The 12,306-nt window shown below is 39.3% G+C and overlaps 1 protein-coding gene across 8 annotated transcripts in view; it reads left to right on the top strand.

The window, feature by feature from the left end:
• The window catches only part of tcf4 (transcription factor 4), a 261,409-nt gene that overhangs the window by 233,430 nt on the left and 15,673 nt on the right, over window positions 1-12,306 (top strand). For all 8 annotated transcript variants that reach the window (XM_082538306.1, XM_082538305.1, XM_082538304.1 and 5 more), the window contains one exon: window positions 10,807-10,945. In XM_082538306.1, the coding sequence (XP_082394432.1) occupies window positions 10,807-10,945 (139 nt within the window). The remainder of the gene's footprint in view (window positions 1-10,806; window positions 10,946-12,306) is intronic.

Below are 12,306 nucleotides of genomic sequence, written 5' to 3'. Positions count from 1 at the left end.
TTCCTCCAGCTGTCACTTTAGGCTGCCTTCAAAAGTGAGCCAATCTCCACAGACTCAAGCATTAAAATGCCCAAATTTACAGTGTGGTACAAAAATCAGTCTTACCCTCTTAGGGTAGTTTCTCAGTTCTAGTCTTTTACTTTAGCACTAATTAACTGTGTCTCTTCTTTGCAGCCATATTGTTTATGAATGCAGCTTGCTAATCAAACTTGCTAGTGTTGCTAGCTTTTAACTTAGTACTCCAACTTTCATCCATCTAAGATAGCTTCTGACTTCACAGCACAATGTTGAAGCTTCAAACTCTTTTTCTTTTTTCTTTTTTTTCTTTCAGAATTGTTGTCTGAAGACCAACAAGGATACCCAATGGATTTAGTTTGCCAAATGGATCATCGTGGCATTGCCATATTGGTCCATTTGGTCGATCTTTGTTTTTATTATTTATTATATTTTATTTTCAGATGTTACAGATGGGACAGACATGAGTGAGGGATAGGAAAGGGAGAAAGAAAGAGGAAAGAAAGGAAAAACAGAAGGGGAGAGGGACAGTGAGAAAGGGGGGAGAAAAAAAATAAAAAATCTCCTGGATCACCTGTTGAGAGAAGAATAGAAAACAAGCAAAAAAAAGACAAAAAAAAACAAAGCAACATACTAAACACAACACCATCGCATTAATCTAGCTAAGTGTAAACAGCAGTAAATACTAAATATTCAATGTTGTTGTGCAGCACGCAGGACAGATGTGCTTCGAAGTAGCAGCCAAGAAAGGTGTAATTTGGGTCTACGAGCAGTGAACACCCGTGTGCATACCTGTGTGGATCAGCGCGCTTGTATTCCAAAGGTTTCTCCATGTAACGATCTGCTAGGGAGTGTGGGGGGGCCACAGCCCCGTCCTCCAGGGTGTGAAGAAAAAAAAAAAAAAAAGCTTCAAACTCCAGTTCCCCGGCTGATAAACCCTTTAAACTCCACATGTGGACTTGTTTGCTTCTGAAAACTGTCTCTTAAAATAAGACATCGCTGCGTCAGATGCAAAGGACACCTTTTGCACGTCTCTGAAGCCACAGCAGCAAAATGCTGATTTAATCAATTCTGGATTTATTTTTAGCAAATAGAAGCATGACTGACAAAGACTGTGACCTAGGAGGCGAGTATTGTGGTCTGTGTAATAAAACCTGGCTCTCCTGTAAACATCTTAGCTTGCCATTGAATATAGTTAAGGGATATTGTCATAGGTTTGGACAAATAAACTCCATGTACTCATAATTTAATTTAATGAACGTTTTGGAAAATTAGCCACAAAGGCATTGTGGAAATTTATTGGTGTGTGTACAGCATAAACAGGAAGTTTGAAAGGAAGTGACTCCATAGAAATGCAGGGAAAAAAAGAAACAAGTGAGAGAGGAAGGGGTGATGTCATCTCCAAAATGACTCCATTGTCTTTGCACTGAGACTGACTACTTTTTCTATATGCATGCATGCACTATCGCTCCTTTCCTACCTTTCTTCCTTCCCCTTCCCACCCTTTTCCTCAATTTTTTTCTTCCCTTTCCTGTCTTTCTTTCCCTAGTCACCCTCCTCTTCTGTTTTCACTCTTTGTTTCTCATTTGTTTTTGTTTTTTTCCATTTACTCCCCTACACATGTGACTACTCTGTTTTGTGTCTGTTTTTAATCATTTCTTTCCCAAACACACACACACACACCTTTGTCTCATTTTACTTTGTATTATTACATATTTTTTCTGTCCTTTTTGTTTTGATGTTGCTGTCTAGATGTACTTACTTCTCTTTCTCTCTTGCTGCGCACACACACACACACACACACACACACACACACACATACACATACTCACAGCTGTATGTAGTTTGGCAGTGTTAGGCAGAGACGCCTGCAAGCTGAGGTCATAACTCTGGGAAAACAGGTGGTAGACTGATGTGAGAGGGGGAGACATATACAGTACATAAGCATCAGTGCATCATGCACACAAATTAAAATATGTAAAGACAGAAGTTAGCTCATGGGTTCCAACATTTTACCTTCTGTCATTTAGGCATGCTGTTATTCAAGTGACTTAAATGATCTTGGACCATCACTGGGCTGATATCAAAGTAGCTTGATCCCATCATTGCATGCTGCCAACAAAGCAGATGAGCAGCAAAGTGATGTGACATTTAACTAAATGTGATCTGATTTAAAACAAATTGGAGAGGAAGAAAAGACTGTGCTCCCCAGACTCTCACTGAAGGTTTTAGAGTTTGTTTTCTGTCTCTGCAGTCTGCCTGCCAGTGATGTGTTTAAGTCACGCTCATTATTTTACTGCATCCTGGCTCAGTTTGGAGGGTGTCTCTAAAAAGAGGGGAAAGGTTAAGAGAGAAAAGCCTCTCTTCCTCCCTCCATTAAGCAGGGTTACAGTAAAGTGAAATGGATCATAATCTGCATCAGTGCTGTGAAACACATTTATGTCTTTTAATAATCTGCAACACTAAATTCATTCATATAAGCTGATAGAAGTCTACTGCCCCCATTTACCTCCTTACAATAGTAGTTACAATCTCCATGTTAAGGCACACCGTGGTTTTTTTCAGACAATGGTATGCTTCCAACAAATCCCTGTGGCCTAAAATTTTTCATGGAAAACCTTCCCAGAAGAGTCGAGGCTGGAGCAGATTAATGTGCCTGGTTTTTAATGGCATTTTCAGTTATAATATAGAGTAGAATTGTAATGTGCAAGTGGCCCCATACTGCTGGCCATGATGCCTCAAAATAGGTGTAAAAATGGAAGTGATGTGCTGACTGCACAGCAAAAAACTGAAATGAAAAGAAAAAATGTTTAAATGCTTTAAATATGGTTACCATTTATTTCAAAAGAACATAGGTAGTTTCCTTCCTGCTTATATGGTCGTAAAGTTGGGTTAAAACACTTTGCCTTTGCGCTCTGTTCAACAGCTCTGCAGTGTATTATGAATATTTATGAGAGAATGAGGTTATGATCATTGGGTATTTGTGTTCAGCCTCTTGTTCATGAAGATAATTAGATAAATAAACTGTAACAACCTGGATAATTACGTGATACAACATAGTTTTGAAGCAGAAGCAATGGAACATGCATAAATCTCATCCATGTTTATATGAAAATCCAAATGGGACAACAATTTCATTTTGTATTGTTTAATAAATACTCATATTACAAATAAGTAATAGGAACATAGCAAGTATGCTTAATATTGAAAAATAGTACAAGTATAAAATAAATGAACTTCATCAGCTTTAATATTCAAATCTATATTTATATACATAAATTAAGGAAAAAGAAAAAAATATTAAAAAAAAAAGATATTTTAAACAGTATGGACATCTTTGCAAAAAGTAGCTGCTGTCCTAGATTCAGATCTGAAAATCTTACATACATGTAGCTAAATACACTGAATCTATTAAAGAAGCAGTGCATGTCAACAGTGCATATAACGTAAAGAAAGTTACATTTAAAAAGTTAAAGGGTGAAAGCAGTAACTGTTAAATGTTTACACAAATTTTTCTTTGTAATTTATCTGTTGGTATCTTAAAGGTAAAGTACTTAAGACTACAAGTAAAAAGTTGGGTTATTTTTTAAACAGAAATAACAGATCATCCTGATGGAATTTGCTCCAAAAGAGGAAAAAATAACAAGAACAACATTTTTCCACATGACATAATTCCATTTCTGTCCACCTATTTTCCTCTGTTTCATGTCTTATACTTAAACGGCATTTTAAGTGACAAGGAGTCTGTCGTCCTTCACTCCATTAATTAAATGGAAATTGGGGAAAAAATGCATACATGTCACACCACTGGAAAATGTCACTGTAGTTTCCCCTGTGGAAGTCCAATGTCAATAGCAGTCTTGTGTGTGTGTGTGTGTGTGTGTGTGTGTGTGTGTGTGTGTGTGTGTGTGTGTGTGTGTGTGTGTGTGTGCGCGCTGATGTTGCAGGTGCTTTCTGTCAAACGTTCAGTGTGCACAGAGGAAAGGCTGTGTTCAATGTTCCAGTATGTGTAGCAGTGTGTGCGCTTGTTCAAGTTTATTTACAGTTTCATTAGCAAATGTATATCACAGCTACAGAAGAGTGTTGCATTGTAACCGAGTGGTTTACTTTTGGGTCTCACAGTGATTTAGCATGTCTTTAAAAACACGTCACAGAGGTGTGAGGGTTTTTCTTTTTCTTATATTTACTGGAAGATGTTTCCTCGTTTTCTGTTTTTGTTTTTTTTCCACTTTTATCATAAAGAAGCAACAAATGAAGAGATTTCCTTTGAATGTTTTTTTAACTTTAGGTTAACCAAGTAGTTCAGTCACTAAAATCTAACAAAACACGACTGTAACAAAAATAAGATAAGAGGACGCAGTTACCAACATGCTAAGGTTGGGACACCACACTGGACACCCTGCTTTATGTTATCTCCTCTCCTGCTCTGTGCTCTGAATTTTATCTTGCAGAGTTGGTTTTCTTTTTGCTTTTCAACAATAATTGAAAACGACAAATGGAAATTGCAGGAATCCAACTAATGCAGGGTGAAATATTACAATTTACAGAGATGCAAAGTTTATTTTCCTTCTCTCGGATTTGTGACCGCAGCAGCAGGGGCAGACTTCTCCCTCCTGTTTACGACTGCATGAGAAATGTGTGTCATCCCGTGACCCAGAAATTCTCTTCTTTCTCTTCTCCTTCATCTTCCTGCGCAATCATTGGATTCGCACACTCGTTTTAAAAGAGTGCACTGATCCCACTGATCAGTAGCATTGCAGATGACAGGTACTCAGCACCTTTGCCTTTATGTTTGTCTCTGACTCTGCTTGGTTCATTGCAAGAACATTTATACAGTACATAAAATAATGGAATTAATGTTGTTGGAACAGGGATAAAATCAGATAAGATTATTTTAGGATGACATTAAAACAAATTTTTCCAATATCCTTATATTGTTACTAATGTAGAATGTTTACACTGTAATTCTTTGCCTAAAGGTTTGCCGAACAAACCCTTTTAGCCCTTATTAGGTGCGATGGAAATGTGTTGCATATCAATGATTGTCAAATAGTTAAACGGAAACAAACGTACACATGCCTGTCAGACTGAGACATTATCCATCAGCTTATTGTTTGATTTTTTATTTTATTTTTTATAAATCTGGGAACTTTTTAAACTTGAACCTCTTAACATTCACCAGCCTGGGTATGACAAAGTCTGCTACTGTATTTCCTTCAGCAGTACCGTCTGAATGCCTAACCACAAAGCCTCACGCAGTGTAAACCAGCAGTAGTTCCTTAGTATCTACCAAAAGCTCTTAGGTAGGTATTCGGGAGTCTGGGTTTCTGTTAAAATATATGAAACAGGATGTTGACTGATCTATCCACCCCGGCCTCCTCCTGCACAAGCGTTGTGGCTTTAGCAGCTGCAGTGGTTGCTTAGCTTGTACACAGCGAGAGAAGCAGAGACTTATGGAGGCACTGTTTACTTTTTTAGTTCATATAAAAGTTTAGGGATCACTGGGATAAAGGATGAGAGACTGGCCGTTGAGCCACTTGTGCCCTCTGGTCACTAGGGAAAAATATGTATTCCCCAGTTGGTTACCGAATGGTTCCTGCTGTTGCTGGGAAAAATCTGCTTCAAAGAGTGAGATCCACCAGAAACTTTTTTGTGATTGCTTTGGTTGCTAACACATTGCCACAGTCACCTGTAGTTGTCTAGAGACATTTGGAGGTTTTTCAGTGTAGCTGCAGCACTGTAAACCTCTTTTTGATTAATTTTACCTAGCTGCTACCAGCAACTGTTTGCCAGCTGGTTAAGGACCACATTTTTCCCTAGTGACGTGTGGTTGACAGAATGTTGCCGACCAGTCTCTAGGCCTGTGTCACTGGGCCCTGAGGGGAAGTTGGTTATTTAAATCAGCGGTCTTCAACCTTTTTTGCGCCACGGACCGGTTTATGCTCAACAATATTTTCATGGACCGGCCTTTAAGGTGTTGCGGATAAATACAACAAAATAAAACTAGTACCGGTACCGAAGAAAAGAAGATTTATTCATAACACACGTGAAAAGACCCAGGAAAACCGAGTAAACGATAAAAACGATAACAAAATAACGCTGAAAACCGATAAAAACCCTGAAAACCATACATTTCACACCTGAGCCTCAACACTCGCGGCCCGGTACCAAACGACTCACAGACCGGTACCGGTCCGAGGCCCGGGGGTTGGGGACCGCTGATTTAAATCATATTCATTACATTTATAATGACTTCTCTTCTTCAAGGCAGCCATTCTTTATTAGTTATAGTCAATCAGAATTAAACCTACAGAGGTATATTTTTCTATTTTTATGTTTAATCAAAGTTGCATTATCATGTGAAAACTGGAAAATTAATTTTGTCTGTTACGAAGTTGTTGTGACATGTTAATGAATTCGTGACTGTTTTTAAAAGTCTCCCTGCTGCATTCAGGGACATTCTGACATCTCCGTTTGTTGAAAAGCTGATATTATATTTAAACCTGAAGAATGGTGCCTAAGTGGGTGTGGCTGCACCTTGTGGTATCTATCGGGTTTACACCAGCAGCAGATCAGTTTATGTGTAATTTATTTATATTTTTCTCCTCCATCTGTCTCCTCATCTTCTCTCCTCGTTGAACTAAATTAAGGAAGAGACAGGGAAGGCTTGTTGAAATATAAAAGCCCTCCATTAAAAATGTACGAAACCCTCTCCGTTTCTCTCTCTCTGCTGCCATTTTACATTTGGGAATCCAGGCGGTGATGAAAGGCAGAGAACGGAAAAGAAAAGACAGAAAGAAAGATGAGAGGCAAACAATAAATAAGGGAGCAAGCAGACGTATGGACGGATAGGTGGAGGGCGCTCAGTTTGAAACACACACACATGCGCGCACAGAAACACACACCCATGCTGACAAGCCTGTCGACATTTTGTGATATTTGCACGGAGCGAGAGGGGAGTTTGGCATGTGGTGGGCAAGACCTCGCTGTCAGCCAGCTGGATTAACAGGCAGACAGAGGGATTTGGTTTTCAAAACAACCTTATTTACACTATGGTTATCCTAGGATACATAAAAACTGAACTAGTGAAGCACAGCATATAAGACATTTAAAATATATGTCAAAACATACCTTCACCGTTAAGATTTGATCTAGTTAAAAGCTGATTTTCTGAAACTGACAGCAATGTGTAACACCACCTCTAGACCTCATCGTCTTTAAAAGTATTAGAAGCTGAAGGAAAAAGTGTGATGTCATTGGGTACTTATTTAAAAGGGAAAAACAATAAAAATACATTTGTGTTGCTCTGTCATCTGCACAATCCATATACACTGTTTCCCCAACTGTAGCCTTCAAACATGCACTAAAATAAATAATTTTTCTAGATAATCCCCAGCAGATATTAACTGGTCTTTCCCCAGTAAGAAGCCTATGTGACGTCAGATTGTGCTGATACGCGAAAATCAAAGTTAATTGTCTGGTAAATTTTTCTCTAGCAAGTGGGGATCATATGTCCTTCTTCCTGCACCTCAGGCACCTTCCTCACCTAAACCACATGGAGCACGTCCAGGAGTGCAATGCCGTTTAAAGCAGTCCCTGCCATGTGCTGCATGTGGAAAATGTCCTGAATTGTCCTCAAATTGTCACAGAGTAAATTTGTGAAAACAGCTTCTGTTGGACTTAAGTAAATGTTTGCACTAGCGTACATGTCCAAATTTCATAGGGCAATAAACTCCAGATTGCACCGATGCATCCGCCAGTGTTTGAGTGATTTCTAAAGCTCTGTATGCATGTATATGTGAATGGATGACTAGAAAAGCAACACATAACATGATGTCTATTTACCAATGCAGCATCCGGGATTTCCTAGCTGGATGTGCTTTCTACTTTCCAAGTTGGAATCCTGGTCCTGCTTTTATTTTGAGTGTCATGTGTTTTTTACGCTAATGCCAACTGAGGCACACGGTGCAGCAACTGATCATAAAGACTTTTAGGAGCGCCGATTTCACGGTGCATATATGTTCTTACAGAAGTTGAAGAATCACATAACCTGCAGTTTAGTGACACAAGAAGGAACCTGCTGGGGCCAGCTGATGCTGAGCTTATCAGCAGCTCAGAGTTTTGTATGGGGGGATTTTACACATCAAAGTCCATTTCCTGGTCTTAGCGAGGAATGCATATGTGAAAAAACGTGTAAATCCCTGAGCAAGCGGCATGATAAATCGCCTAAAGTGACTTCACTTTGAGTCGGTGTCTTTAGAAAAGTTTGAGAAATTTGCTCACCAGACTTCTGCAGCCTGCTCTTCATCTCAGCGTGAGACCAGCGAATCAACGCTTCATTAGCTGCTGCTAGCAACACCCCAGAAAAACTCTTATATCATTCATTCAACCTTTATATATGTAGTATGGCCCGGTGATATCAAGTTTACCACCTTTGCATGGGTGCCCTGTGCACAGAGGACTATTAAAACACATGCATTTAGGGAAACATTAAAACTATTAAACTGCAACGAAAGTATACAAATAAAATGGATGAAGGATTAGAACAAGCCAGGTGAGAATGGTTGCTTCATTTAAACCCCTCATTATGGAATCAGGCCAAGTCAATATTAAATTTATAAACCACTACATAAGAAGGTGGCCCTGAACCACTAATACATACATCTAGACTGCAGATGACATCAGCCAAATGGATACGTCACTGGTTGCTGATTGGTCAGGGTAACATATCCACTCCCAAAACACCACGAACACTTTGTCAGGCTGGGGGAACGAATAAAATAGCAGCACGGAATAGGCTCATTATAACAGTGTGTCTATGCAAAGTTTGAGCTGCCATTCAGCTTTGATTGGTGTGTAAGGTCTGTACCCGACATTCATATCGGACTGTTTTACAGCATACCCATCATCATAATTCATATTTATCAACAGCCCCGCTGAAATGTTCAAAGTAAAACAAAGCTCAGGGAAGGGAGGGTGAGAAAGAGACCAGAACCACAGGATGCCATGAGAAAGCTGGCATCACACACAAACAAGCCCGCACACACACGCACACTTTAAAAAAAAAATCCATCTCGTGCCAAAACAGTGAGTCCCTGCTGGAAGCTACTTGGTGCTCTGGGAATTAGAAATCCCACAATTAAACATATGGGCATTAAGATAATTGTCAGTTGTTGTGCTGTCATGTGTGTGTGCATGTACATGTGTGTGTGTGGTAGACAGATGGATAGGATTCAGCAAAGAACACACATACACACACGCACCCATACAGTATTTCCCTGAAATCCACATGAAAAACAAGGAGACACAATTTGGAGCCAAAAAAAGAAGAAACTGTAAATATACATGTCAGACATGGAGATATGAACCTGTACTGAAACACACAATCACACACGAACACACACACTTGTGAAAACAGGGAGTCTGGAAAATTGGAAAAATGGAAAATTAATAATAAAAAAAAACACTGATGGGAATGATGCATGTGAGATTGGAAAGATAGGAGCGATGGGGATCTTCAGTGTATTAGAAGGGTGAGGTTGCCCTCAACAGGGCAAAGACAGAACTACAACATCTCAGGGAAGAAAGGAAGGAAGAGTTCATTACAATTTACAGTGTTTGTTTCATGAAAAGTGAAATGATACCATAAAATTCCTAATATAAACAGACAATAGAAATGAAGTAAGTACTCTAATTAGTAATAAATTAAAGTAATAAAAGTATTTTCCCAAATCTTATCCCATTACCTCGGTGGGTTGTCCATGACCTGGAGGATTTTAAGAGGGTAAATGAAATTCATACATCTGCTTCATATAAATATCCATACTAAAGGATTTTTAAAACTCTTGTTAGAAACTGATAAAAACTCAGCTTAAAATAAAGAAATTAGTGTGTGGACTAGTGCTTACTGACTTTCAAGTGATATGTCGTAATGTTTAGTATTTTTCTTATGGTCAGAAAGTCATGCAAAATAACCAAAGCCATCAGCGAACTGATCTGATTAAAAGGATATTGCCTGTGTAACAAAACCACAGAAATCCATTGTTGTCCAAAAACTATTGAAAACACATCAGTGTTGCAGATGTTGCACTTGGTGACATGTTCCTTATTATAATGAACACACACATGGACTCAACATAAGCCATCCTGCTGCCAAATTCAACAGGGTGTGCTAATCCGCCTTTAGAAGTAGTCCCCAGTAAAAATGCTATATAACCTTGTATGATTAACCTGTTTAAAAACTACAGAGTGGTTTTTTGTTGTCTGTGGGGCTCTTTTCTCCTTTCTCTGTCTCCTCACCCCTCAACTGGTTGAGGTAGATGGCTGATCCTGGTTCAGTAGGAGGTCTCATCATGTTAAGAGACTTCTTCCTTTCCACAGTTGCCAAGTGCTTGCTCATAGGAAAGACGGTCTCTCTTTAATATTATAGTCATTACCTTTCAATGTGAAGTGGCTGAAGGCAAGTGTTTTTTAAAGTGGCAGTGTATAACTTAAATTTAATTCATTAAAGTGACAGACATATATATCGTTGTTTTTAATCAAGGTCAAACTCCTTTAAATTCAGAAGGCTCATGAGATCAAAACCCTGCTGGTAAAGAAAACCTCCACAGAAATGACAAAAGTTAAGACATTCTACAAAAGAACCTGGAGAACATCAGAGTAGACCAATGCTCAGATTACATCTGGACTTAGAAACTGGAAGATGCTTTGTTTTGCAGTCCTGACTGTAGACAGAATCAGAGCAGCTGTTCGTTGAAACTCTCCCTCACGCCTTTCCTCTCTGTTCTCCAGGTGGGCTCTCACAGAGAAGACGGCAGCAGTGTGGGCGGTTTGCGTGGAGGACATTCGATGGGGGGTCAGGTGCCGGTACCTCAGCTGCCGGTTCAGTCAGCCACCTCGCCGGACCTCAGCCAGCCTGACCCGTACCGTGGTGAGACCCTGCACACTCATAGATAAATTACAAAAACGCTGCATCTGCCAGTGTCCCCAGATGAATGTTCCCTGGCTCACACTGAAGCATAAACCTTTTTCTCAACATCAAGTGTTTATATGGAAAAAAAATCGCTTCGATTCAAACGTACGCACAAGAAAGAAAGAAAGTACTGGTATTCTCGGCTGTGTCTTTCTTTTTACCAGATGTTTCATTTCATAAATAAGAACAATGTCCAGATAAAGAAACAAAGATGCAGCAGTGATGGACAAACAGTACCAACATCTGCCACTGCTTCGTGTAGGCAGAGGAATCTCACATCAAGGGTTTGTTCATGTGCAAGCACAAGAAAGGAGTGTTTCTGGGCCTGTATGATGATAATAAAAAAGTAAGCAAAGACAATGGACAAACATGATTTAAAACAATACAACGATCCAAGAAAGAGTAAAGGCAGCATCTCTCAAGTAGATCATAATTAGTAGGAAGGAGGAGGAGAAGAAATTGTCCAAAAAAGAAGAAGAAGTAAACAAACAGAAGAGAAAAAATAGGAGGTCTGGAAGTTAATCCCAACACAGGACAACCTAAAAAAGTGCAACCAGAAAACATACAGAAAAAGAAACTGGAGATAAACTGGAGGAAGAGAAAACTGGGAAAACCTTACCTGGGTCAGGTTCAGAATTTCATCGCCCGAGCAGGCTAAACAAATACACCGTGTGTGTGATATGAATATGCAGGAGGGAAATGTGTATATGAGTGCGCTGTGTAGCAAATTAGCCCTGTGCTCAATTTTAAAGGCTGAAAATGACTCTGCTGGCAGCAAAGTTCAGCCAGCGCCAACCACAGCCAAGTGTGTAATGAGGTGAGAGGGAGAAAACACACATACACACACTCTGGCAGAAGAAGAAGAAGCTATTACTCCTTACTTCTGCATCAGTTCATAACTCATACACACACACAGGGCTGAGGGTGTGTGGAGGCTGTAAATAAAGGCTATTAAAATGGATTTGGCAGCAAGCGCACAATTATAGTGGCAGACCTGTGGCTTCCTCCTCTGTCTTCTTCTCAACTTCAAAACAATTATTAACTTTAATAGTTATGTTATATACAATATTGATGGTATGTTGCATTCATACTTGTGCAATATTTATGGTATTAGCTCAACAAACTGGGTAATGTTATTTCAGTGTATAACATGTGCTGATACGTGGATTTCTATATTATTAATATAATTTTAATAGTCAGTTCTCCCAAATTAAACACGGCTTTTAAACAAACATAATCCATTTGGTGCATCCACAGTCTGGTCCACTCAACCAAAAGGACACATTTGGAAAATAAGGATTTATGTCAGTCTTTGCAGT

The sequence above is a fragment of the Aulonocara stuartgranti genome, assembly GCF_965226115.1.
Source record: "Aulonocara stuartgranti genome assembly, chromosome: 7".
Lineage (NCBI taxonomy): Eukaryota > Metazoa > Chordata > Actinopteri > Cichliformes > Cichlidae > Aulonocara > Aulonocara stuartgranti.
Note: the sequence above shows the minus strand (reverse complement) of the source record. Positions and strands in the feature narration are given on the sequence as shown.